The sequence below is a fragment of the Hemitrygon akajei genome, chromosome 27 (genome assembly GCF_048418815.1).
Source record: "Hemitrygon akajei chromosome 27, sHemAka1.3, whole genome shotgun sequence".
Lineage (NCBI taxonomy): Eukaryota > Metazoa > Chordata > Chondrichthyes > Myliobatiformes > Dasyatidae > Hemitrygon > Hemitrygon akajei.
In genome coordinates this window covers 41691548-41719438 of record NC_133150.1, presented here as the reverse complement: position 1 = coordinate 41719438, position 27891 = coordinate 41691548, and the positions used below count along the sequence as shown (strand labels likewise).

The 27891-nt window shown below is 41.3% G+C and overlaps 1 protein-coding gene across 2 annotated transcripts; it reads right to left on the bottom strand.

Annotated features, from left to right (window-relative positions):
- Positions 1-115: 115 nt before the first annotated feature.
- LOC140717045 (CMRF35-like molecule 1) lies at positions 116-26163 on the bottom strand. 2 transcript variants are annotated; one of them, XM_073030230.1, is made up of 6 exons: positions 26053-26163; positions 17722-18042; positions 14786-14858; positions 12053-12144; positions 6011-6057; positions 116-2160 (listed from the first exon to the last, which is right to left on the bottom strand). In XM_073030230.1, the coding sequence occupies exons 1-6, from the start codon at positions 26087-26089 to the stop codon at positions 1969-1971; spliced, it is 762 nt and encodes a 253-aa protein (XP_072886331.1). In that variant the 5' UTR covers positions 26090-26163; the 3' UTR covers positions 116-1968. The 2 variants fall into 2 exon arrangements, with proteins under 2 accessions (XP_072886331.1, XP_072886332.1); XM_073030231.1 differs by lacking the exon at positions 17722-18042 and having other exon boundaries at positions 26053-26131.
- Between the last annotated feature and the right edge of the window lie 1728 nt (positions 26164-27891).

Sequence of the window (27891 nt, the reverse complement as noted above, 5' to 3'; positions counted from 1 at the left end):
GGTTGGAGGAACAACACCTTATATACCGGCTGGGTAGCCTCCAACCTGATGGCATGAACATTGACTTCTCTAACTTCCGTTAATGCCCCTCCTCCCCTTCTTACCCCATCCCTGATATATTTAGTTGTTTGTTTTTTTTCTCCCTCTCTGCCCATCACTCTGCCTGTTCTCCATCTCTCTCTGGTGCTCCCCTCCCCCTTTCTTTCTCCCTAGGCCTCCTGTCCCATGATCCTTTCCCTTCTCCAGCTCTGTATCCCTTTTGCCAATCACCTTTCCAGCTCTTAGCTTCATCCCACCCCGTCTGATCTTCTCCTATCATTTTGCATTTCCCCCTCCCCCCACTACTTTCAAATCTCTTAGTAACTTTCCGTTCAGTTAGTCCTGACGAAAGGTCTCGGCCCGAAACGTCGACAGTGCTTCTCCTATAGATGCTGCCTGGCCTGCTGTGTTCCACCAGCATTTTGTGTGTGTTGCTTGAATTTCCAGCATCTGCAGATTTCCTCATATTGTTTTCTCTTCCTCAGTTTTAGCCATATACTCCTCTCCATGTCCCTGATCCTCTCTCTGTTCAATTTTGTACCACAAATTTTGTAATATTTAATGTGAACATGTATAATTAGGATCCCAGTCTTTGTGAAAAGTGAACTTCCAGTCTAAATAACCATTCTTCAGTTCTGGGCTATACCATTATGGATTCTTTTAATCCATTTGCTAGATTTCCACTTATTCAAACCTTTAACAATTTGCTATTTAAGAAATGAATCAATGGATGATATCATTATGTACATTTTCTACCAGCAATTTAACAAACTTTATTTGATTTGTATTTCCATACCCTATATTCTCATTTATATATTTTTTTGCTTTTAAATATCCTGCTTTCATTTTCCTAACAACAATTTCTGTACATTTCCTATAATGCTGCCACGCAAAAGTGTATCATTTATTTATTTTAATTATTTAGAGACACAGCACAGAACAGACCCCTCCTACTCACCAAAGCACACTGGCCAGAAACCTACCAATTTAATCCTAGGCAGATCACTGGAGAACATTCAATGTCCAATTAACCTACTAATTGGTACGTCTTTGGAATGTGGGAGGACACACACACACACACACACACACACACACACACACACACACACACACACACACACACACACACACACACACACACACACACACACACACACACACACACACACACACACACACACACACACACCCTCCTTTCATAGGATGCCAGAATTGAACTCCAAATTCCAACACCCTGAACTATTAATAGTATCACTGTAACTGCTCCCCAAATTATTCCTCAAAGTTCTTGATATACAATAGCTCCTGCTATGCGTGTAGGGACAACATTAAACAGAAGCCTCTTTGACTGCTTATTCCTTTCCATAGATGCTGCCTGACCTGCTGTTTCCCTCCAGCATTTTGCGTGTGTTACTCTGGATTTCCAGCATTTGCAGAATCTCTTGGTGTTTAGGTGGTGAAGTACTGTGAGTATTGGAATCTCATTCTCTTGCATTCACATAAATTAATCAGACGCAGAAACTCAACGCAAAATGATTACAAGCAAGAGAAAATCTGCAGATGCTGGAAATCCAAGCAGCGCACACAAAATGCTGGAGGATATCAGCATCTATGGAAAAGAGTAAACTGTTGATGTTTCGGGCCGAGACCCTTTACCAGGAGTTCCTTCAGAATTTTGTGTGTGTTGCTGTGAAATGATTACATCTGGTTTTATAATGAAGTGAGGTGGAATTGAAATGAAGTAATTATGAAAGACAACAAAGAATGAAGTAATTACATGGATACCAGATCTTACTACAACAGTAAAGTACAGATAAAGCCGTAACATAATATCGCATGAATGATTATTCTAAGAGGCAATGGTGGCATGAAGTTTCTTTTTGGAGTACTGTGGAGTGCTGAGAGTGGGATCATTCTTGGTGGATGACTTCAAAATCTGATATATGCGTAGGTGGTCTTGTCCTGGTTGTTTATGGAGTGTCCCGCCCTTGAGTCCTTTTGATGCTGCACTGTTGCATACACAATTTCATTTCCACTTTTACTCTGTTGGACATCCGATCCTCTGTTTTGAAGTTGCATGACATTTGCATAAATAGTGCTCCCTTCCAGTGGTGGCACTTCCTAATATATACAGCATAAGGAAGGTAGTATTGACTTTTGATTAATGCAAATAGTGAATTCCACTGTACAAACAAAAAGCTATTAGAATCAGTATCACATTTGTTACCAACTTAAATGACATGAAATAGTATGGTCTTATGCAGCAGTATAATGCATTACTATAAAGTACAAAAAAAAGCTATAAAAGGAATCATGAGTAGTATACATGTGTTCGAGGACCATCCAGAAATCTGATAGTAAAGAAGTTATTTCAGAATCATTGAGCTTTGGATATTCAGCCTTCAAAATTAATCAACAAACAATTTAAAGCTCAGAAACAGCTTACTGGAGTCAACTAGCTTTGAGACCAGGATCAAAGACAGTTTCAATCACACTGTTATAAGGTACCATAATATAATCAGATGAACTCTTGACCTCACTCTGGCCTTGCACCTTTTTGTCTGCCTGCTCTGTAACTAATATTTATTTTGCATTATATTATGTTCCGGTGTACTGTATCAATACGTGGATGTGACAATATTATCTGTGGCATGGCATGCAAAATAGTTTACTGTACTGTACTGTACCTTGGTGCATGTACCAATTGTAAACTAATTTGTCAATTATGTAGTTTATTTGGAATGCAGGTTAATCACCTACATTAATTTGTATTCTCATCTCTTCTGTGCTGATCTAGTTTTTCCCTTTCAAATTTCATTGATGTTCCCTTTAACTGCTTTCTTTCATAACTAACTCCACAATATGATCACATCTGGAAATAGAAGTTAGATATAATATCAACTATTTTATATTTAAACCCCTAGTTTTACCTCCAAGTGGAAACACTACCATTCTGCCATAAAATTTCTCTCTTCACTTGATGGGACTGAGAACATATTTCACGATATTAAACCTGATTCAGAAGCTGATTCACTTTTGTAATGACTCCTGGCCCCTTCAAACTTCTCTGTAAAATCTAAAAATACCCTGAGTGTTTGAAATCAGCTTGTGATTAAGTAGTGATCTTAACTATATACTGGCTACAGACCATTCATGTGTGGTCATGCAACATCTTTGACTTATTAGAATTACTTGAGGTGTTTCACAAGGGAATAATGAAAGGAAAATTAAAGCAGAGACTCAGAGAGCCGAAAGGCTTTCATCTTTTGAGGCAAAGTGTTTTCATTGACCATCTTAAATGGGAGAAGTGAAGGGGTCGTTGAGTAAAAGCCAGAGTTTAGAACTTGAGTAGTAGAAGCCATAACTTTCACGGTGTTAAGCACAAGAGATTCTGGAAATGCTGGAAATCCAGGGGAACACACACAAAATGCTGGAAGAACTCAGGTCAAGCAGCATCTATGGAAATAGATAAATAGTTGATGCTTCAACTTGAAACCCTTCAGCAGAATCTGAAAGGAAGGAGGAGGAAGCCAAAACATAAAGGTGTGAGGTCAGGAAGCTATAAGCTAGAAGGTGATAGGTAAAGCCAGATGGATCTGGGAGTGGGGGGGGGGGGGGGTGGTGGGGGATGAAGTAAGAAGCTGGGAGGTGATAGATGAAAAAGGTAAAGGGCTGGAAAAGAAAGAATCTGATAGGAGAGGAGAGTGGACTATGGGAGAAAGGAAAGGAAGATGGGAACTGAGGAGGATGCTAGGCAGATGAAGAAAAGAGAAGAGGTAAGGTTGGGGTGGGGGAATTGAAGAAAAGGGAAGGGAGAGGGAGAAGGGAAAAAATTACCACAAGTTTTAGAAATTGATGTTCATGCCATCAGGTTGGAAGCTATCCAGATGGAATAAAGTCTTACTCCTCCAGCCTAAGAATGGCACATTTCATGATGTTAGGCGAGTACAGGATATGCTGGAGAAACAAAGGATTGAGGGCCTAGAGCAGAGAGATAGTGAAATACAGTACTGTTTCTTCATCCCAAGAACCCAAATTCCTGGTTCAAAATGTGTGACCGGCATGTTATAATCATTATTTCCTATCCTCATCAATGGGCCAGCACCATGGCACAGCTCGCAGAGCTCCTGCCCCACAGCTTCAGCCTTCTGAGTTCAGTGCTGACCTCTGGTACAGTGTGTTTGGAGTTTGCACATTCTCCCTGTGACCACACAGGCGTCCTCCAGATGCTCTGGTCTCTTCCTACAGCTCAATTTTGTCCCACAGTGGATTACCAGTCTGAGTATATTTGTACTTGTGCATTTTGATTCAAGATTAAAGATTGTTTAATGTAGTTTCCAGTTCACAAGTGTAAAAAAGAACAAAATCAATGTTACTCTGGATCAAACACCAAGATTTAAAAAAATTAAAAACATTAAATGTAAACACAGAGTTTCTGATGGTGACATCCACCTCATATATCATGGTATTGTGTAGGGTGTCATTTTTACCATTAAACACCTAGACCAGGGGTGTCAAACTCATTTTAGGTCACGGGCCGGATTGAGCAAAATGCAGCTTCATGCGGGCCGGATCAGTCGGACGCGTGCGAACGCAGCTTTCGTTGCCTCCGTTTTTTCAGCCTGCTCTCATGTGTCTCAGTCTCTGCTATAACTACAATGTGTTTCACTTTACAAATTCCGTTTCTTATGAAGAAGACTGCCGAGCAAGACTGCCGAATAAACACTAAAAACCCTGAAAACCTGGTACCTGAATAAACTCAGCATTAGCCATATCATACGCCATAGGCGCTTCGATTACTGGGGCCAGCTTTAATAGTAATTAGATATTATCTTGCGGGCCAAAGATAATTCAACCGCGGGCCGGATTTGGCCCACGGGCCTTGAGTTTGACATATATGACCTAGACGTACTATGCCCAAAGTAATCTAGTTTTTAAATAATTTCACTTAAAGGAGACTGCTGTTGCTATGTTAGAAAACCTAAGGCAGATCAGAGAATTCCAACATTTCAATAGTTGCAGTAACCCCTGAAAAAACGGAGAGGGAACAGACAAAGATTCTAATATTAACTGACAAGATTGACCCAAATTATTCAATGTAACAATAGATTCAATTAATTGGGACTCCAGCTGAAAATTAGTAAGGGAGTAATATGGAAAAAGCCTGCTATACGTTATTGAAAATATCACTAACAAAAGCTACATTGATCTAAGGAATTACACATCTCTAATCCTTACATACTGTTGGGGTCAAATTTGACCCGTTGTGACATTTGACAGCAGTAAAAACACCCTAAATGCCATTCCTTAGCCGAAAATTGATGACTTTTCCTAAAGTGACCCAAAATGTGCAAAAATGAAAATATTTTAAAATGTTATACTTTTGTACAGGTGCTTCAAATTTTTGTACATTGAGGCTGTTCCAGGTCAAATTTGACCCATATCTTTTGAAAAGGATTTTAGATCTCTGAAACATTAATTAAGGATTAATCACCCATTTATTAATGTCAGATGGGCTATTTATACATTCTTTTCTTTCATTTTAAATCTTTTTATTAATTTTCAAATTAATTTACACATTCTAAATACATCCATGGTTCAAAATTTGGTATAGACTCTTGTTATGAGGGGATTCTTGGGCTGGGTCAAAATTGACCTGGACCATGCTGTGAAGGTATAGAATATGAACAGGTTGCCTGGGCTAACAGTAGAGTCAGGACCAACATCACTTGGTACCTGTCAGTAACAATATTAAATATTCGATTCACTCTAGAAATTATTCAAGTAAAATATCATGTTTGGATTTCAGGAAAAGTTGGACAAGAACAAGAGGGAGAAAGGACCCAAAGGATATGCTGATAGGGTTTAACAAAGAAAAGTGGAAGGCGATTTGTGTATAGTTGTAATGTTAGAGTGGGTGATGTGTAATTCCATGTAAATTCTCAAACATCCGGACAATTCACATCCTTACCTGGGTTTCATTCTTGCCTTCTCTGTGAAATACGTTCCACTTGAATTCTGGAAAATACAGTGTTACTATTGAAAGGGTCATATCAAACCCATATTTAATCATCTGTGTGATACATGCAGAACATTATATTCATGAGAACTTCAGCAGAATTACAGAAGGATTCCTTACATAGAGCAAAAGCCTGGCCTGGTTTCGGCTTAGAAACTCAGTAACCTTCACCTTCACTGCCTAATGGAGCAAATCATCTGAAAACAGCTGCCCCATCCTCACAAAGAGGAAGTATTAGTTGGAATCACTACATTAGCCAATGAGATAAGACAACAGGAACGCATATGACAATCACAATGCATTGCTCCATCAAACAGTAACACCAAAACAAATTAAGAGGAAATGAAAAGAGAACAAATGGACGATAAAGGCACACAAATTTGGAGAAGTAGTAACCGAACCCAAAGAGCAAGATAAGAACTACTTATCTAGAAAAACTACAAAACAGCACGCCTCATTATAAACACAAGAGATTCTGCAGATGCTGGAAACCTAGAGCAACACATACAAAATGCTGGAGGGACTCAGCAGGTAGTCAGCATCTGTGGAAACAAATAAACAGTCAATGTTTTGGGCTGAGATCCTTCTTCTGGACTAGAAAAGAAGGGGGACAATGCCAGAATAAAAAGGGGGGGGGGGGGGAGGAGAGGGGAAGAAGAAGCCAGGTGAGTGAGAAAGGTAAAGGGTTGGAGAAGGAATCTGATAGAGGAGAGTTGACCATGGGAGAAAGGGAAGAAGGAGGGGCACCAGGGGGATGTGATAGACTGGTGAAGAGAAGAGACGAGATGCCAGAGTGGGGAATAGAAGATGGAAGGGGGAGACAAAAATACTTCAAGGAAAAAAAACACCATGTTCATGCAATCAGGTTGTAGGCTACCAGGCTTCACCTGTCACCTTCTAGCTACCTATCTTTCTCTCTCCCCACCTTCCAACTTTTTATTCTTTCATCTTCCCCCTTCCTTTCCATTCCTGGAGAAGGGTCTTGGCTAGAAAGGTCAACTGTTCATTCATTTCCCTAGATGCTGACTTATCTGCTGAGCTCCTCCAGCATTATGTGCCTGTATATAAAATACAATTTATGCAACAGAGATTTTATTCAATGACTTGGAGGATAGTTGTATAAAAGTTGTGCATAACCTACATAGACTCAATATGTTATTGGCAGGAAATTTACTCCATGCCCTCCAGAAGCAGGGGCCAGAAGCAGTGTTTTCTTTATTAGCCTCTGGGAATAAGTAGAAGATGTCACTCTACAAGAGGATGCATGGTAGTGTAGCGGGTAGAGCTTGTCTCTCTCACTTTCAGCTGCCACTGCTGGCTAGCAGTTTGAAAAATGGAGATTTGAATGTGTATACCTCTCCCTGCCAGTACACGGCCTCTCCAACAGCAAGCCTCATGTAGTGCCCCTTCGCTGGCAACACATGGAGACTGAACTCCTTTCGGACTCAGGCTGAACTACAGAGGACAGGGAGGAGGTCCAGCCCCTGCACACGTAGCACACAGACCCACTAGTGTGTGGACGTGCCCTGGTGCTCGTGAACCAGATCCCCAGCGATGGGTAAATAGCCCCACTGCCTGAGATGAATGCTACGGGATTAAATCCAGACAGCAAATCTGGAGTGGAGCCCATAAGGCAGCTGGACGTCATTGAATATCCTTCTGGCAGCTCCTGCAGCCAAGCTGGTGCCAAAAAAATTGCTTCATAAGCTTTCCTTTGGACTACACTGGTGAGGCCAACAGACAGACCGACATACTTTATCGATCCTGAGGGAAATTGAGTTTCATTACAGCTGCACCAACCAAGAATAGTGTAGAAATATAGCAATATAAAACCATAAACAATTAAATAATAATAAGTTAATCATGCTAAGTGGAAATAAGTTTAGGATCAGCCTATTGGCTCAGGGTGTCTGACAAGAGGGGGATCTTGACAACTGGGCATCTCAGGATCTTCATACCTTCCACCCAGGCTTGCGATGACGATCATCATCACCCATTGTCTTTCTGGAAAGGCAGATGCCAACCACCATCACTATTCAAGCTCACAGAATTATGGAAAGTGTTCACCCTGTTCATACCAGCACAGCTCAAGCTTCACCAGCTCTGCAGCTACAGGTGCTTTGAGGATTATGTCCAAGGTCTTTGCAATTTCGACCTCTCAGCAACCTAGGACACATATACCCGCTACTTTTTTATTGTCAATTGCTCATTCTATATCACCAATCATTTTTGCCCTCTGTTAGTCTTATTCATTTTCTGATTTTAAGCACTGCTGTCAATCTCTTCGCAATTTTTTTTCTGTTCCAATACCTTGCAGTCTAACCATTGGACTGAAGTCCTTCATCCTCAAATGTGTTTCATAAATTCCTTACACAACTAATTACAATGCCCACAACACTCCAATTGCAGCCAAGCTTATATTTTATAAACAGAGACGAAAGAAGCTGCAGATTCTGGAATCAGGAACAAAAAAAAAATCCTGATCTGGAACAATATAAATTTCTGTACCTCCACCCGAACTCCCACAGATGCTGTTTGACCCACTGAGTTACTCATGCAGTTTGCCTTTTATTCCATATTTTATAAAGTTTCTATCTAACTTCATTTCTGTTGAACACTGTATCAATGTACATTCTGTCAGGCCTTGAACCCAGGTCTCCAGCGTGGCAGTCTAGAACTCTACCACTGTACACGAAGGACTGAATGAGAAATGAACCCAAGTGCAGAGATCATGCATGAGGCCAAAATGAATATTCAGGCAGGTACTTTACTAGCCTCTGCATCCAGCAAATAATTCTTCGTAACTTCCGCCATCTCCAACAGGGTCCCGCTACCTAGCACACCTTTCCTTCTCCCCCACTTTTCTGATCACTCCCTATGTGACTCCCTTGTCCGTTATTCCTTCCCCACTGATCTCTCTCCTGGTACTTACTTAACTTTGCAAGCAGAGCACATGCTATGCCCATCCCCACAACTCCTTCCTTACTACCATTCAGGGCCCCAAACCGTCCTTCCAGGTAAGGCAACACTACACCAGAGAGTCTGTTGGGATCATCTATTGTATCAGGTGCTCTAGGAGTAGCCTCCTGTATATCAGAGAGACCCGACTGATGCACCATCAATAACTCACTCTGAGACGTGAAAACGAGGTATCTGCTTTTATTGACTGGAAGAAGGAACAAGCAGTGACTGACCACTATACTACATCCTGGAGACAGAGTGGCCGGGCTCAGACCTCCATCACCTTTATACAGGGGTCTGTGGGAGGAGCCACAGGAGCAGTCAGCAGGGGTCTGTGGGAGGAGCCACAGGAGCAGTCATCAGGGGGCGTGTCCAGACAGGTATATGTAGTTCACCACACCGACATAGACTGGGGGATTGTCTTGATGAGCACTTACGCTCCATCCACCAGAAAAAGCAGGATCTCCCAGTGGCCTCCCATTTTAATTCCACTTCCCATTCCTATTCTGGCATGTCAGTCCATGGCTTCCTCTACTACTGCAATGAGGCCACACTCTGGTTGGAGGAGCAACACCTTATATTCCATCTGGGCATCCTCAAACTTGGTGGCATGGACATACATTTCCCAAACTTTCAGTAATTGCCTCCCCCTCTCCTTCACCATTCCCTCTCTCACCTTATCTCCTTACTTGCCCATCACCACCCTCTGCTGCTCTTCCCCCTTCTCTTTCTTCCATTGCCTTCTGTCCTCTCCTATCAGATTCCCCCTTCTCCAGCCCTTTATCTCCCACCAATCAATTTCCCAGCTTTTTCCTTCACCCCTTCCCCTCCACTTCCCCAATCACATACCACCATTTACTGCTTCCTCTCCTCCCCCACCTTCTTACTCTCACCTCATCTTTCTTTCCAGTCCTGATGAAGGGTCTCAGCCCAAAACATCATCTGTTTACTCTTTTCAATAGATGCTGCCTGACCTATCAAGTTCCTCCAGCATTTTGTGTGCTTTGCCAAAAAACACTCAAGGAAAATGGCATTGGATTACAAAACTAACACACTATCAAGTGTTGGCTCAAAGAGTGAGCAAAGGACAACACAGTTCACACAGCTTAAATACTCAGAATAACTAAACAGAGGTGTGGTGAATTACCACACAAGTAACACAACAAGGTGAGAATGTTTAGAAACCAGAAGCCCACTGACTGCTTCGAATGATCGACTGTGGGATGGACCCTAAAGTCCTAACACTTCTTCAATCAATTTCCCAATCTGGTGTGCAGCTTTCAATGAACCTTGCCCTGTTTCTGTGCACTTTACATTGTCTTTCAGTCTTTGTGTCATAAAGTAACACTTTATATATTTTTCATCATTAAATTGGTCAAACAGCAAAGATATGAAGTAACTTACAAAAATAAGAGGAACATTTGTTAGTAATCTGCAGTGTGGACATTCACAGATAACTGCAATGTTTATGTGGTGACCTTGACAAGATTAAGATCAAATTTAGTCTGTGCCTGCTTTAGGTATGCCTCCTATTTTTTGCTCTCTTTTTGCACTACTCATTTAATTTATTTTTTTTACATTCACATTTCTTACTGTAATTTATGGTTTCCTTTATTATTACTGCGGCAAAACAACAAATTTCACGATGTATGCCATTGCCATTAAACCTGAGTCTGATTCTGAGTCTGGTTACAATTCAGAAGTGGTTTCTGTTCTGTAGGAAGCTGCGTTCTTCTTAGAAGTCAATTGTTGAGTAATGCATCAAGTAAATAATTGTGCTATCTCTTTGTCTGAAGACTACCTCAGCAATAGTTTACTTTTACAAGCTATGGCACAGGATAAATGGAGAGTAGTTTGTGGATTTTACAGCATGCTGCCCGGCTTAGCTTCTACATTCCAGTTCCAAAGAACTTTATGTTCAGATCACCAGACCAGACACATTTAATGTTCTCATCAGAAACTAACTTCTTGAGAGTTGTGAAACAAGGAAATCCTTTGAACAATTTTAAAAAATATAATCTTCAAGTATTCTCAGCAAATTCATGATTGAATAAGTATAATCCCATTGTGTGACATCCTTAATAAATCTGATCAAGAATTGGATGAATACGCATTCGTCATTAAAGGTTACCCATTAAAACTTTTGCTCCCATGGTACTATGGAGAGAATTGTCTTGGTTTTAAGCAGAAACTCTACTCATAAGCAGAACAGAATTAAATTTTATTGTGAGAAACAGTCCAGCAAAGATCTCTGCACTGTTCCAGTGCACATTAAACATTCCAGTATTTATTATTGCTGGAACACCAATCTGCTGCATGAACTCAGTGGGCTGATGTTTCGGGTTGAGACCCTATACCAGGGCTTCCCATTATCATCTGACTTCCTATGCAATTCTCTTAAAGTGGATATGACTTGCCATTTACTATTAGCACAGCTGAATGGAGAATAAATGAGAGATTCAGCTTGCTGTTTCAAATACAACGGCTAATTCCCCAAAACCCATTTCAGCAGGTGAATGGGCAAGTCTCATCTCATTCTTATTCCACCCAATCACTAGAGTGTCATATAGTTTTGCCATGCCAGACCCAATATGGAGTTTGCCACTTGTAATATGCAGGGGAATAATAGCTGTCACCTTGTTATTGTAATAACTTCCATTATTTTTTCACCTGGATAAGAACATTTCAATTCTGGATCTTTGCTGATAAGAACCAGTTACGGCTTGCTGCTAATTCCACTTATCCCTGTCCCCACCAGCCTAGCACCCTCATCATCTCGGTACATCTACTGCTTTTTAGCTTCTTCTCCACCCATTCCTCCACCTTTTTTCTGCTGGCTCTCTTCCTTCTATCTTTCAGTCCCGATGAAGTGTCTTGACCTGAAATTCTTACTGTCCATTTCCCCTCCATAGATGCTGCTTGATCCACTGAGTTCCTTCAGCATTTTGTGTTGCTATAATCTCTGAATATTCTCCAGCCAATTATTCCATGTACCATGAAATTACCTCAGAAAGTTATAGGTGTTGTACTCACGTTTGTATTTATTCTTTATATAGCAAATCAGACATATGAAAAACACCAGGAGGAGAACCACAGTGACAGTGAGCACGACTTTGAAAACGTTTCTATGATGCGGAGAAGAGAAAAGAGTTAGCCCTGGCTAAAAACCCTTGCCAAAAAGTTGTACAAGTCTGCAAGAAGGAGATATGCACATCTGGCGCTTGCAAATCTCCGTTTGCAGCTTTCGTAGGTTTACAACACAGTAAATGAAGAGCTTATCATTGAAATGTCAGTTATGGTCGATACCTGTACCCTGGCTTGAAGCCTGAGAAGAGCTTATTTGTCATATACGCCGGGAAAACACTAGATCCTTTTTCAAGTTTAGACAATGTGTAGTATGGGAAATGCAACAGCCAATATGCAGTGTGCATAGCAAGTGCCATTTAGATAGGCATAAGAATGTGCAGAGAACGGAGAGATATGAACATCGGGTAGGCAGAAAGGATTGGTCTAGTTAGATGCTTACTTACTAGTTTAATTAGTTCATCACAATATTGTGGAAAGAAGGGCCTGTTCTTGTGCTGTGCTGCTCTGTTCTATGTTCCAAGGTCCCACAGACAACAGTGTGATCGTGACCAGCGATAGTGATGCTGGTTACAGGATAAATGTTGCCTAGGTTATCAGGCAGATGGCGAGGCGGAGATAGATCTCTACCAAAGGAGGTGTAGGGTGCTATTTCCCTCCATCAGACTGCAGGCCACCCTTGGGCAAGATGTAGCACCTGCTTAGCCCCCTGATCAGGGTCACGTGAAGCAATGGGAGGAGGTGCTGGATGGCCGTATGAGAAGCTGGTGCAGATCACAAGTCCTGTGACTACTGACGCTGGGCAGATAACCTCTGAAGAGTATTGATAAAGGCTGGGGTCACCCATCTAGTAAAGACACTGCCCAGAAGAAGGCAATGGCAAATCACTTCTGTAGAAAAATTTGCCCAGGACAATCCTGGTCATGATCTTGCTGGTGGTGAGTGGGGTGGTACAGGGGTCGGTGCTGGGCCTGCAGCTGTTTACTATTTAATTTGATGATTTGGAAGTGGGGACTGAGTTAGCATAGCAAAATTTGCTGATGACACTAAACTGAGTGGAAAAGCAAATTGTACAGAGGATGGGAGAGTCTGCAGAGGGATATAGGTAGGTTAAGTGAGTGGGCCAAGGTCTAGCAGGTGGAATACAATGTTAATAAATGCAAGATCATCCACTTTGGAAGGAATAATATAAGAGCAGATTATTATTTAAATGGTGAAAGATTGCAGCATGTTGTTGTGCAGAGGCACTTGGGAGTGCTTGTTCATGAATCGCAAAAAGTTGGCTTGCAGGTACAACAGGTTATTGCGAAGGCAAACAGAATGTTGGCTTTCATTGCTAGCGGGATTGAATTCAAGAGCAGGGAGGTCATGCTGCAACTATACAGGGTACTGGTGAGGCTGCACCAGGAGTACTGTGTGCAGTTCTGGTCTCCATACTTGAGGAAGGATATCCTGGCTTTAGATGCAGTGCAGAGGAGGTTCACCAGCTTGTTTCCAGTGATGAAGGGGTTAACCTATGAGGAGAGTTTGAGTTGTCTGGAACTGTATTCTTTGGAATTCAGAAGAATGAGAGGGGATCTTATAGAAACATACAAAATTTTGTAAGGGATAGATAAGATAAGAAGTAGGAAAGTTGTTTCCATTGGTAGGTGAGACTAGAACTAGGTGACGTTGCCTCAAGATTCAGGGGAGAAGATCTGAGGCTTCTTCACTAAATATACTTAAGATACAGTTAGATAGGTTTTTACAAACTAAGGGAATTAAGGGTTTTGGGGAAAAGGCAGGTAGATGGAGCTGAGTTTACAGACAGATCAGCCATGATCTTATTGAATGGCGGGCAGGCACGATGGGCCAGATGGCCTACTCCTGCTCCTATTTCTTATGTTCTTATGTCATGAAATGTGTTGTTTTGTGGCAGCAGTACAGTGTAATACATAATTTATTTATTTACTTTTATTTATTGAGATACAGTACGGAAGGGTTCTTCCGGCAATTCGAGACATGCCACCCAGCAATTCTCCCAATTTAATCCTGGCCTAATCATGGGACAATTTACAACAACCAATTAACTCCTGCAGTTGTATTGACCCATGTTGAGACCTTCCCCACCCTCAAAGTGTTGTTCACAATTGATATCAAGATCCTTGCCTTGACTCTGTAATTTGATAAAGAGCTGTCCAATCAGTCCCACAACAGAGCAGGTCACAACAAGCCTAGAGAGGGTTACTGCTTGGCAAACACAATTCACCGCACACCGTAGGATAATATTAGTGATGGAGATGTCATGGTGAAAACTTCAGGGAATTCTCTCTGAGTGGCAATAGTTGGAGGAACTTGTTCTTATTTCACAACGAAAAACATAACAAATATAAACCTAGTGCCATTTCATTTTGCTGAGCTGCCTTTCAAAATAATGTTATATGTTTAAAATACCACAAAGTGTTTAAGGTAGGAGTTCCCAACCTGGGGTCCACAGGCCCGTCGGTTAAAGGTAGGGGTCCAAGGCATAAAACTGGTGGGGAGTCCCTCTGAAACTCGAGCTTGAAGCTTGCATAAGAACATTGGTTGCTGTCTCACCCGCCAGTTAGTTTGGTTAAAGTCAACCCCTTCATATGTAGAAACCAAATTGAAAAAGCCTATCAAATATCTCTCACAAGTAAAATGGTTTTAGGAACAGTATACCTTTTTCCTTGATGGTTTTCCTCATTCTTGGATTTCTCCACTGTACTCGAGGATTGTGTAGTTGTTTGTTCAGCTGTAAAAGACACAAAAGTAAATTCAACTCTTACTGAGATATGGGAGGTAAATTCAGCTTCACTTGCTTTACAATTGAAGATAGAGCAAAATTCTGGCCCCGAGTAAAAAGCTGATCGGTTTCACAGACATAGGGATAGTTCCTCAGTGTAAGTGCAGCAAATGAGAGATGCTGTTGGCCGCATTCAAGATTCAAGATTGTTTGTCATTCTTCAGTACACAAGTGCAAAGGGGAACGAAATAATTGTTACTCCGGGTCTGATGCAAAGTAAAAAAAAAACCACAATGAGCATAATAAACATAATAAATATAAATGAAAAAGCAATTGTATAAAATACAATGTACAAGTTTCTTAAATTTAAACAATCTCCCATGAAAGATAAGGGGCAGGACATCTTTTTTGAACTACACTCCTAAACTGTGGAACTCAATACCTAAAGTTATAAGGGATCCAGAATTAGTTGACACTTTAAAACATCAGCTCAGAACCTATTTATTTAAATTTGCTTTTAAGTAACATCTTTTTGTTTTTTATTTTCATGTTTGCACTTTATCCCATTGTAAAGCACTTTGATCAACATCGTCTATATGAAAAGTGATCTAAAAATAAGTTAATATTATTATGTAATTGTTGAGTGTGGCCATATATAAATAAGATATTACTTGTACATATATGATGCTGGGTGCAGGAGTACTTGAACATAAGGAGTCTCTCAAGGCTGAAGGGCCTGTTTGACTCTTTGACTGCAAATGATTAAATTTACTGATAATTTCCATTTCTTTGTATTTACTGATAATTTTCATTTCCTTCCTATTTCTCAGCACTGGTGATGCTGAAATGTCGTTGGGGCTGTTAAGGGGCCTGGAATGCTGAGAAGACAAATTGTGTTTAATTCTATGTAAAAACTAGGGAATTTCCAGCTTTTCAAGTCCTGATGCAGGGTTTTAACCTGAAAAGTCGACCGTTTCTTTCCTCCCACAGATCTGCTCGACAGGCTGAGTTCATCTGGCAGATATTTTATTGCTCCAGATTCCAGCATCTGCAGTCTCCAGTCTTCATCATCAAAGATTCTCATCACCCAGCCCAAGAACTCTTCTCACTGCTGCCATCAGGTAGAAGGGACAAGAGCCCCAGGACTGATAACATCAGGTTGAAGAGCAGTTATTACACCTCAACCATCAGGCTCTTGAACAAAAGAGGATAGCTGCACTTGTTTAAGGACTTGTTTATTTTGTTACTTCATGCTCATTATTTCTTGCTATTTACTTATATCAGCATTTGCACAGTTTGTTCACAGTTTACAGTTTCTGAGGTTTACAGTTTGCCGATCTTCTTTATAGTTACTGTGTTATAGATTTGCTAAGTATGCCTGCAGAGAAAGAAACTCAGGGTTGTATGTGGTGACATGTATGTACTCTGATAATAAACTTTACTTTGAACTTTGTAAATATAGACAATGTTTTGAATCCATTTTCCATGAGATTCGATGACTGCTTTCAATGCATCCTAATTGAGAAAAACTGGACATTGGTGGTGTCTCAGACTGAATGAAAGTTCTTAAGCAGAAAGTAGCAATGTAACTTCATACAACAAAGCAATACTGCGGTTATAAAAAGGTGTCAAGAGGCCACACATTCCAGAGAGTGACAACCATTCTCATTCCAAACATTTACCACAGTCTGAGACGGGGGAAAATTGCTGCTCCAACACAAACAGGAACCCAAAAGAACAGTCCAATATATTATTAACCAAGCAACTAAACAGTCTCTCTCATCAGCACCGGCAGGAGACTACTCCCTGGACAAAATACACAGACACTCATGACCATCTGCTCCAAGGACAAAAGTAGCAGCCACCTGGAAGCAAAACTGTTGGATGTTGACATCTGTCACATAAATAAGATCCTTGCTCGGTTGGTGCCAATCATAAGGATGATTTCACTGGATTTTGCTCCACGATTATTTGAAGCTGTGCAAAAACATTAACAGTGATGATGCTTGAAGGACTGATTATGTAGATTCAGATTATTTGTGTCTGACAGCTTTGAATCGACAGATGGGATGTTTTCATACCACGTGTACCGAATGAGAAAGGTTCCTTGGACAGACTCACAGGACACCGGCTGCTGGTGACGAGTGGTGTCGGTATTGTGACTGCTTCTTTTCACATTACACAGAGACAAATTAGTTGACCAAGTTGATGGCTTTGTGACCAAGTTTGCAGATGGTACAAAGATAGCTGGAGGGACAGATAAGTGTTGTGGCATTATGCAGTCAGTAGCAGGACTTAATCGGATTGGGAGGACGGATAAGGAATGTCAGATGGAATATTGTGAGAGAACTACATGGTCATGCACTTTGGTAGAAGAAATAAACATCTGAATGGTGAGATAATTCAACATCAGAGGTGCGAGGGGCCGGTATCTTTGAGGCATATAGACCATGACTAACACTTGTATCTCACTGATCTGTTATTGCTGGATTATTAGTTTTAGTCTGAATTTAAACCTCTGACTGGGTGACATTTCGCATAGTTCAGAGGCAGGAAAATGTGCTGAGCCTCTGGTGCCCTGTCAGAGGGTCAGACGCTGCATGGGATGAGAGCAACAGGACTGGGGTTTCTTGACCCCAGCCCACTCCCCACAGGACTACTGCAGAGCTTCAAGATATCCTTGCTGTCCTGACCCCTCCCAGAGAAAACATAAAGTTTAATTGGAGCACAAAGTTATCCGCTGGAAACCTACCATTAGACACTTGTAGATGTACATTGAACTGAGGGAGGGATTTTCAGATTTGATGGAAAGGAAGAATTTAATGCAAACAAATAACTTCGAAAGCACAAAATCAATTACTGTGAAACCTACTATCAATTACATGTAGATAAACAAAAAATTTCATCTCGAGACTTCCGTCTGTAATTCCACAGCTGTAGTGTCCTGTATCTGCAGATTGAAGATCCTCCATAGTAACAGTAAATATTCCCCGTTCCGGGTTATCTTTGATTGACACTCGTCCCCTCTGTCCGTGTTGATCATTTGTATCCACTAAAACTGTACAATGGTCAGTCCATCCACGGCACCAAGACTTTGCGTGTGAATGGTAATTTGCTTCATAGTGACAATCGATTGTGATCGCTCTTCCTACGAGTCCTGTTACATTTCTCTTCGCCCACAATGCACCTGAAACTGAGGGAGAAATCATTGAAATTGCAGAAACAAATGTGGTTTATCATTCTGACACAATTGAAGACCCTGTATGGGTCACACCTGTAAAGTGAACAAGTCATGTCTCCTTTGGTTCCTTAAGGTCGTTATAGCTAGGAGAGGGGGACTGTGAAGATCAGGTCATATCACCGATTAAGTGCTGTGTGTCTCAATGGTGTGTGTCTCAAATAGTCTCTGACAACCCAGTACTGCTCCTGGCCTTCACATATGGCTTGGCGATTAAGCCCAGTGGAACTGTTTCTACTGACTGGAGAGGGGACAGAGGCAAAATCCAGAGCTGGAGTCCCTACGGCTGTCCAAAGTTGCTTTCAAGGCTGAGTATCAAGAACTCTGATGCCACTGGTGTCAAACTGTATCAGTTTCTGTCGTTCATCTGGATTCATTAGGAGTGTGCAGAGAAGGAGCTTTCTGCATGGGAATGAGCTGGCTCTCCATATCATAGTGCCCTGTCTTGCATTCTGGTTTGCGTATCACATAACAGAGAGAGTGTGACTATGATTCAGAGACTGATGACTATGTTTTAGCGCCTAACTGTAACCATCTACTCCAGACCATTGAAGAATATCAGATGATGAGACTGAAATATACAAAATCCTGCTGGGCCTTGCCAGGGTAATGGCAGGGATGATATTTGGATCACCTGGACAATACAAATAACTATGTCAGGATGTTGTTGATTGACTACAGCTCCGTGTTTAACGCAATCATTTTTACAGTTCTGATTGAAAAGCTCCAGAACATTGGCCTCTGTACCTCCCTCTGCAACTGGATCCTCAACTTCCTAACTGGAAGACCCCAATCTGTGCGGATTGGGAATAACATCTCCACCTCGTTGCCAATCCACACTGAAGCAACTCAGAGATACGTGCTTAGCCCTCTGATCTACTGTCTCTACACTCATGTAACTGTGTGGCTAGGCACAGTTCAAGTGCCATCTATAAACTTGCTGATCAGACAATTATTGTTGGCAGAATTTCAGATGGTGATGAGAAGGCATACAGGAGTGAGATATATCAGCTCGTTGAGCTCTGCCATCTGATTTCCGAATGGACATTAAACCCAAGAACACTACCACACTACTTCTTGTTTCTATTTCTGCACTAATTTAATTTAACCATATATATGTTTACTGTGATTCACCTCTTCTTTTTCTATGTATTGCATTGTACCACTGCTGCAAAGACAGCAGATTTCATGACATATGTAGGTGATATTAACCCTAGAGGGATGATAGCAGGTATATCATATTCTGTTTGAGTAGCTTGCTGTATGATCACTCTATCCCAGCATGATGTTCTCCTAATTGGTTGTCTATTGGCCCTCAGGCGGCTGCAAAGTCCGATCCGGGATCCACAAATCCTCGTGCAGTGTAGACACAGGAAAGTGGTGTCTCTGGTTAGTGGCTGGTTCCTTTGGCCGTCCATTCTCCCCCTTTGCGGCTGCAGCTTGTTCTCTGCCGTACACTGGAGGTTGCTCTCATGTAGCGCATCTCCCTCTTGAACAGATTTCTTCCAGGTACATCTATTGAGCACAATGTCTTCCCAGCTTTCAGAAGTAATGTTGAATTTCTTCATTCTGATAAAACCATAGAGCTATAGAACGTTACAGCACAGAAACAGGCCTTTTGACACTTCTTGGCTGTGCCGAACCATTTTTCTGCCTAGTCCCAATGACCTGTACCTGGACCTTATCCCTCCATACCCCTCTCATCCATGTACCTGTCCAAGATTTTCTTAAATGTTAAAAGTGAGCCCGCATTTACCACTTCATCTGGCAGCTCATTACACACTCCCACCACTCTCTGTGTGAAGAATCCCCCCACTAATGTTCTCTTTGAACATTTTCCCCTTCACCTTTAATCCATGTCCTCTGGTTTTTTTCTCCCCTAGCCTCAGTGGAAAAGCCTGCTTGCATTCACTCTAACTATACCTATCATATTTTTATATACCTCTATGAAATCTCCCCTCATTCTTCTGCGCTCCAGGAAATAAAATCCTAACCTATTCAGCCTTTCTTTGTAACAGTTTCTCAAGACCCAGCAACATCCTTGTAAACCTTCTCTGCACTCTTTCAACCTTATTAATATCCTCCCTGTAATTAGGTGACCAAAACTGCTCACAATACTCGAAATTCAGTCTCACCAATGTCTTATACAACCTCACCATTACATTCCAACTCTTATACTCAATACTTTGATTTATAAAGGCCAATGTAACAAAAGCTCTCTTTACAATCCTATCCACCTGTGACGCCACTTTTAGGATATTATGTGTTCCCAGATCCCTCTGTTCTACTGCACTCCTCAGTGTCCTACCATTACCTTGTATGTTCTACCTTGGTTTGTCCTTCCAAAGTGCAATACCTCACACTTGTTGATGATGATATTGGACATTTTTTTTTGTTGTCCACCAGGAGTAGTTTGTTGAACCTCCATCATCTGGAATAAGTGATTTATGGGGGGGGGGGGGGTCATGACTTAGGCATTCAAATGACATGACCGATCCATCAGATTTTTCATTGGTTATCGTGGTGGAAATGCGGCTCATTTTGTCCTCCTCTATTACATTGGTATTAGAGCATCTGTTTTTAATCTGTAAAATCTTTTCCAAGGTTCTTTGGAGGGATTGTTCCAGGACCTTTCAGCTGGTCCATAATTCAGCTCCATTCTGTAATCGGGTAATGATCTGAGCTGGTGATGTTTGAACCCGAGAGTGGAGGATGGACAGACTCTGATGTAGAGATGGCAACTAGAGTTTGTTCATAAGAATTCCAACAGGGCATTGGTGGCTCGTCCAAGCAACCCCGCGAGATGTAACGTTTTCAGATCTAGGATCCTGTGATTAGCGCTAATTGGCCGTGCACTTAAATAATATAAGTAAAATGGAATCTCTGAGACTATCAAAATAAACTTAACAAGCTTCAGGAGGAACACCATGAAACTGCATTATAACGAGCGAGATGCTCGAGTGAAACACAAGGAACTCTAAACAAATAATGAATTACCCAATTCAGGTGCTCTGAAACCATCAGAACCCAATGCTTTTTGGCTCCCCGAACAGGCTCTGAGAGCTCTTTACAAATGTAGGAAGGACGACTATTTGATGGAGGAAAGGTTTTGCAGGTCATGGTCTTCAAGGACTTGTTTCTTTAATTTTGCACAGGGTCCATAAGCATTACTCTGGTGGTATGTTATAATCCAGGTTCAAGTAACTCAAACCATTGTGTTCCTTTGCCATTTACTCAGGTCAACCCAGGTTTCTCTTCCATTCTTTATGTTTCTGAACTTGACACTTCCTGTCCGGATTGAAGGTCTTCATTGAAAACATCCCTTAGCCTCCTCACATGCTTCTTATTCCCCCCCTCCCCCCCCCCCCCACAGTGTTCTTCACATAGTTTATGTTTTGCTCGGGATCCAACATCCACAGTTTCTTGTGCCTTGATATCAGAGGAGGCAGGAACAGCCATTGGAAAATCAAACAAGAAACGTGACAAGCACATGGATGAAAGGAAAATGGAGGGCTAGGTGGGATGGAAGTGTTAGATCGATCTCGGAGTCAGCACAACATTGTGGGCCAAGGGGCCTGAATGGTACGCTGCTAATCTATAATCTAAATGTTCCCTCAGATGAAAGGAGAGTTGCTGGAATTTTCTAACCAATAGTTCTTACCACATTCCTACTGACTCGCAGCCCCACCACCAGAGACTCTATCATACACTTGTCATTCCATCATCTGTGGCCCATTAACTCACCAATATGAATAGTTTTGGACGTGGTGGGGGTTTGAAGCACATGGAGGAAAATCAAGCAGTCAGAGAGAGGCTGAGAAGCTCAAGGATGGAAATGGGCCGTGTGAGCTGTGAGACAGCAGCTCAGCTGGTGGTGCCTTGTGCCTGCCTCCCATTGACTGGTGAAGAAGGCACAAGTGCTCTCTGCAGAAACAAATCCATTTTAAAATGAAATTCCTATTGCGCCTACGAGGAATATCCCCACTACTGTGAAGCAAACAATTATATTCCAGCAAGGAAGCTATGAACAAAAATATTAATGCAACTTGTCATCATATCCACAATAACATGCCCCAATGCTTCATGGTTAAAGACTTGTTTGGTATTGCTATTGTGTTAGGTGTGTCTGTGTTCTAAGTCCATGTACTTTGTGGGTTTACATTCCCTCCAGATACCTGAGCAGAAAGTCTGGGCTGATCTTCCGGTGCAGTACTGAGGGAGAGTGGCAGTGTTGAAGGTGCTGCCTTTCATTCAACCCAGATCCTAATAGGCTGCTCAAATGCACACAGACATCCCATGGTACTGTTTCATTGGTGATGGGCCTGGGGGTCCTATCCGACATACACCCCTTGTCCAATATGAACCAAAATACATGTTATCTTTCCACCATTGCATGAATGTTTGCTTAATCGTGCTGTGCAAATGGTGCCCTACACATCCCCATATTTGAGCAGTAGGTGGAGCTTCAAGTAATTAGTTAGCTACAAGATTCCACTGTATGTAATGCAATTACAAAATCATCCCTTCTCAGAGAAAAAAACTTGAAGTTGACTTTCTTCTCCAGTTCAGGTCATCACCATGGTAACAACCAAAGGAAATCCAGCTTGTGGGGTCTTGTGGCTTGTAACCTTTCCGGGAGCAGCATTTGCAAAGGGAAGGTGAACGCAGTTCATGCAGTCTAGGGCACGGAGGGTGGGAGGAGTCAGCCGATGCGCAGAGGAGTTTGGAAGTTGAGGATGGAAAACTGAGAAGGTCATCAAAGGAAGATAATGCCAGAGCCACATGGAGGTCTGTATTAGCATTGTGGTTTGAGTGGAGTGAGTCTGGCAGACTACTGTTCCTTGTTTCACAGCAGATACTACATCAATGGAACAAGGATGCAGCACCAAGAGATTTCCCATTCCTGTAAAGGATAAATACATCCAAAATACTTCTGGGAATGAGAATGGGATTTTAGATTCAAGTAATTATATCAAGAGTCTTGGAGCACTGCAGTAGTGTAGTGGTTAGCACGGCTCTGTTACAGTCTGGAACATTGGAGTTTGGAGTACAATTCCAGTGCCGTCTGTCGGGAGCATGTACGTTCTCCACTTGATTAATAGAACATAGAATAGTACAGCATATTACAGGTCCTTCAGCCCACAATGTTGTGCCGACCCGCAAACCCTGACTCCCATATAACCCCCCACCTTAAATTCCTCCAAATACCTGTCTAGTAGTCTCTTAAATTTCACTAGTGTATCTGCCTCCATCACTGACTCAGGCAGTGCATTCCACACACCAACCACTCTCTGAGTGAAAAATCTTCCTCTAATATCCCCCTTGAACTTCCCTCCCCTTACCTTAAAGCCATGTCCTCTTGTACTGATCAGTGGTGCCCTGGGAAAGAGGCACTGGCTGTCCACTCTGTCTATTCCTTTTAATATCTTGTACACCTCTATCATGTCTCCTCTCATCCCCCTTCTCTCCAAAGAGTAAAGCCCTAGCTCCCTTGTATGTGTGTATGTGTTTTTTCTGGGTGCACTAGTTTCCTCCCACAGGCCAAAAAACTTGACCAGTTATTAGGTGAATTAGTCATTGCAAATTATCCTGTATCAGGCTAGTGTTAAATTGTTTGATTGGAAAGGCCTGTTCTGTGCTCTACTTCAAAATAAATAAATATAAGGAATGTAAAAGTTCATATAGCAATATCTCATTAAATTCCTCAATGCCAGAGTCTTTGATCACAAGATCACCAGATCACAAGACAAAGGAGCAGAAGTAGGCCATTTGGACAATTGAGTCTCTTCTGCCAGTCCACCATGAGATAAACTATTCTCCCATCTAGTTCAAATTTCTGGCTTCTTCCCCAAATCCCCTGATACCCTGACTAATTAGATACTTATCAGTCTCCTCCTTAAACACCCACAATGATTGGGCCTCCACAGCTGTATGTGGCATCGAATTCCAGAAATCCATGACCCTGTGGCTAAAAAAAATTCTCCTCATCTCTGTTTTAAATGGGTACCCTCTAATTCTAAAACTGTGACCTCTTGTCCTGGACTCACTCACCAAGGGAAACAGCCTTTCCACATCTACTCTTTCAAACCCTTTCAACATTCGAAATGTTTCTATTAGATCCCCTCTCATTCTTCTATACTCCAATGAATACAATCCAAGAGCCAACAAACGCTCCTCATATGTTAGTCCCTGCATTCCAGGAATCATCCTCGTGAATCTTCTTTGAACTCTCTCCAACATCAGCACATCCTTTCTAAGACAGGGGGCCCAAAACTGCACACAGAATTCCAAATGGTGTCTCACTATTGCCCCATAGAGCCTCATCAACACCTACTTACTCTTATTCACTATTCCTCTTGAAATGAATGCCAACATAGCATTTGCTTTCCTTACTGCTGATGCAACGTGGTGGTTAACCTTTAGAGTATCCTGCATTAAGACCCCCAAATCCCTTTGCACTTCCGATTTTTGAATTTTCTCCCCATTTAAATAATAATCTGCCTGATTGTTTCTTCTTCCAAAATGTACAACTGTACATTTCTCAACATTGTATCTCATCTGCCATTTCTTTGCCCACTCTCCTAAACTGACCAAGACTCTCTGCAACCTTTCCGTTTCCTCAACACTTCCTGCTCCTCCACCTATCTGGGTGTCATCTGCAAACATAGCCACAAAAGCATTTAATCCATAATCTAAATCATCGATATACAGTGTAACAAGAAGAGGCCCAACACCGACCCCTGCGGAACACCACTAGTGACCGGCAACCAACCAGAATTCCCTGTATTCCCACTTGTTGCTTTCTGCCTATCAGCCAATGCTCCACCCATTCCAATATCCTTCCTGTAATTCCACGGGCCCTCATCTTATTAAGCAGCCTCTTATGCGGCACCTTATCAAAGGCCTTTTGGAAATCCAAATACACAACATCCACAGCCTCTCCCTTGTCAATTTTATTTGAGATTACCTCAAAAAATTAAACGGGGAAATGCACCATTTTTGTTTGGTTTGGTCTGGTCCTTAAGCGGTTCCAGCCCGGTTATGTTTTGTAAATCCAAACCGTAAAATTAATTTGAAAAAAAAATACAAAACCCTAAGAGAAACGAGTGTTAGTTTGTTCTTTACTTTAAGCGAGTGGTGTACGTAACATGCCGTAACGCCATGACGTATGTAATTCACTTATTTAAAAAATAACCCCTAAAAGTTATTTAATCAAACAAGAATGGTCAATTAAACAGTATATTTACAATATTACTAACATACTACTGAAATATTAAATGCACAACAAGACCCACCACTAAGTTTGTCTTTGAAATGCCCTTCTGAAATGGCCTAGGCAGATACACGTGTCTCAGGGCAATAAATTCCACATTGGCCCCTAAACCATACCAGTGAATGAATTGGACATTTAAATGTATTTTTTTTCAACAAGATGGCTGGTTTAATAAGGGTGTGGGTGAAGTATACATATGTGAGTCAATAGAGGTAAGAATGTGAAGAAAATGTAAATAAAATGTTGGCTGTCCTCTCCCCGAGGGGTAGTAATGTCACTGAGAAAGTCTCAAAAAGCATTTCATCAGATGCACTTTAAATAATGAGAGTTGAAATTTAGAGTGTGTGAAATTATTGTTATGATCATGTTCCAAGAATATTGGACTGTTTTAAAAATCTTTTTGTTTTACACACAGAACACTAACATTGCATTGTGACGTTATTAAATAATGCATGATTTTAAATGCCCTTCAGATTCATTCTCAACTGAGTGCCAGATTTACTGCAGCGACTTTGTGTGTTACACTACTATAGAAAGAAAAGAAATTGCAAGACCATTCCCCAGCATTTATCATTAACTGTATTTTCTGCCTTTACAACCTACACATATTCAACCATCTCTGCTGTGCAAATGGTGCACGCGACACAAGCTAATACTGATTATCCGAATGTCTAGCTCGGGCGCTCACTCACCAGGCAGCAAACCGATGAGAAGAATCGGAACCCACATTGTCTTCGCACAGATCAAACCAGCAATTTGTCTGCCACTCAACTTTTGGTCCTTAGTGTAAAATAACTTTTGAATAGATGTGTTATGGTGAAAATAAATGAGGAAGAAGGCAGTCGGAAGCCCAATTGTGAAACATAGGGAAGCAAATGATGAAATATGTTTACTAAGAAATTGAAATCTTCTCTTTACAATTATGGAATAACTTTATTTTCAATGATCGGTGAGCATGATGGAGGGATTAAAAAAATCGTATAGCAACTTAAGTGAGAGGATTAAAATAAATAGTGAAGTGATGATAAAAAATATACAGTTTACAGTTTGAGGGGAAGCACCCCGCTCTATGCAATCACTTCTCCAAGAGGATCACAACTTTGCTAGGGTTTGGAGGCTTGCATGCCTCAATGACTCGGAGAGCTATGATGGCTGAAGTCAGTGAGTTATGCTTTAGCTCTTGGTAGGGTTACAGATGACATGCAGGTCATAGGGTAGAGGCCAGACTAAGTGCGCTCCACTGGTCCTTCACGTTCAAGGGTCCAGCTCAGGGCCAGCAATCCTGAATGGTAAATCAAAACTGTTACAGAAACAGCAATGACGAAGCCTTCCATATCTATGTGTGATGGTATTCCTGAGTCTCCACCTGGGACTTGCATGACTGACAGTAGTGAAAACCAAGTTACTGAATTAATGAAGACACTGCCAGATGGAAAACCTTCATTGCTGCACTAAATGCCAGTGGCATAATGGGCAGTGCATAGAGATGATCTTTGCTCAAACCCTCATTGAATGGTGAGTGTGCTGAAAAGAATAAAAAAAACACTTCGTATTGCAACTTAAGTGAAAAGGTTAAAATAAATTGTGAGGTGATGACAAAAAAAATAACAGTGTTAAGATTGAGGGGGTCTCTCCCCTCTCTATGCACCTACTGCTGTCTGAGGCACTGGGAATGTCATTGCGAGAGAGAGTTAATGCAGAACCTGTTCAGAGTGTTAGGAGGAGGTTCCCCTTCTCTTTGCCTTTTCCCACAGTGTTCATCACTGTCTGCTATAAAGAAGATGAAACACTTACAATGTGTACCACTTTCATAGTTTCTATTGTCTGCTGTCCACAGCAGATTGGATGATTGGATCTGAGTTGTCTCCTTGGGCACAACCTAAAATTATCTCAATTCAAAGGAAAAAAATTAAGAGGAAATTTCTGGATGATGACGTTTCATCTCTATTTTTCTGATGGAAGCTGATTGCTATGAAAGATTAATTGTTTCTTCCTGCAAAATTTACTGTCAGTGGATTGCAGCAGGAATATCCAAGTGTCTGCATGCCAGTTGTTATCCACGAATAAATTATCATGTTCACAAAGCTGATTAATTGAGGCATATATCAACAGCATTAATGATGCAAGAAACACTTTAATTGATCAAATTTCAAATTAATAACAGCAAAAAAAGTATTACAATTGAGGATTAATATTCTATACAGTAACGAGTGCCTGAAGTGGAATCTAATATGTTGGATAAAGATCTTACTCATGAATCAGTTATTGGAATCTCATTGACAATACTCTCCACTAGTTTTGGCTGCTATGTTCATTCCACAGTCCCAATTAAAGGGACATACTTCCTTAATGACCCTCAATTCTAAGTTTCAAAGTACATTTATAATCAAAGTAGGTATACATTTTATGACCTTGAGATTCATTTCCTTACAGGCAGTCACATATCAAAGAAATTCAAATGAACCGATTGAAAACTGAAGACTATCAAACACTCAATATGCACAGTAAACAAAAAAATCATGCAAACAATA

Bases quoted from the DNA above. Each gene is read 5' to 3' on its own strand.
- LOC140717045 (XM_073030230.1), bottom strand. From the start codon at position 26,089: ATGTGGGTTCCGATTCTTCTCATCGGTTTGCTGCCTG. The intron at 12,145-14,785 runs GTATACTGTTCC...TCCGCATCATAG, and splicing joins GAAAACCATCAAGGAAAAAG to AAACGTTTTCAAAGTCGTGC. The intron at 2,161-6,010 runs GTAAGGATGTGA...TGTATATATTAG, and splicing joins AAGGCAAGAATGAAACCCAG to GAAGTGCCACCACTGGAAGG.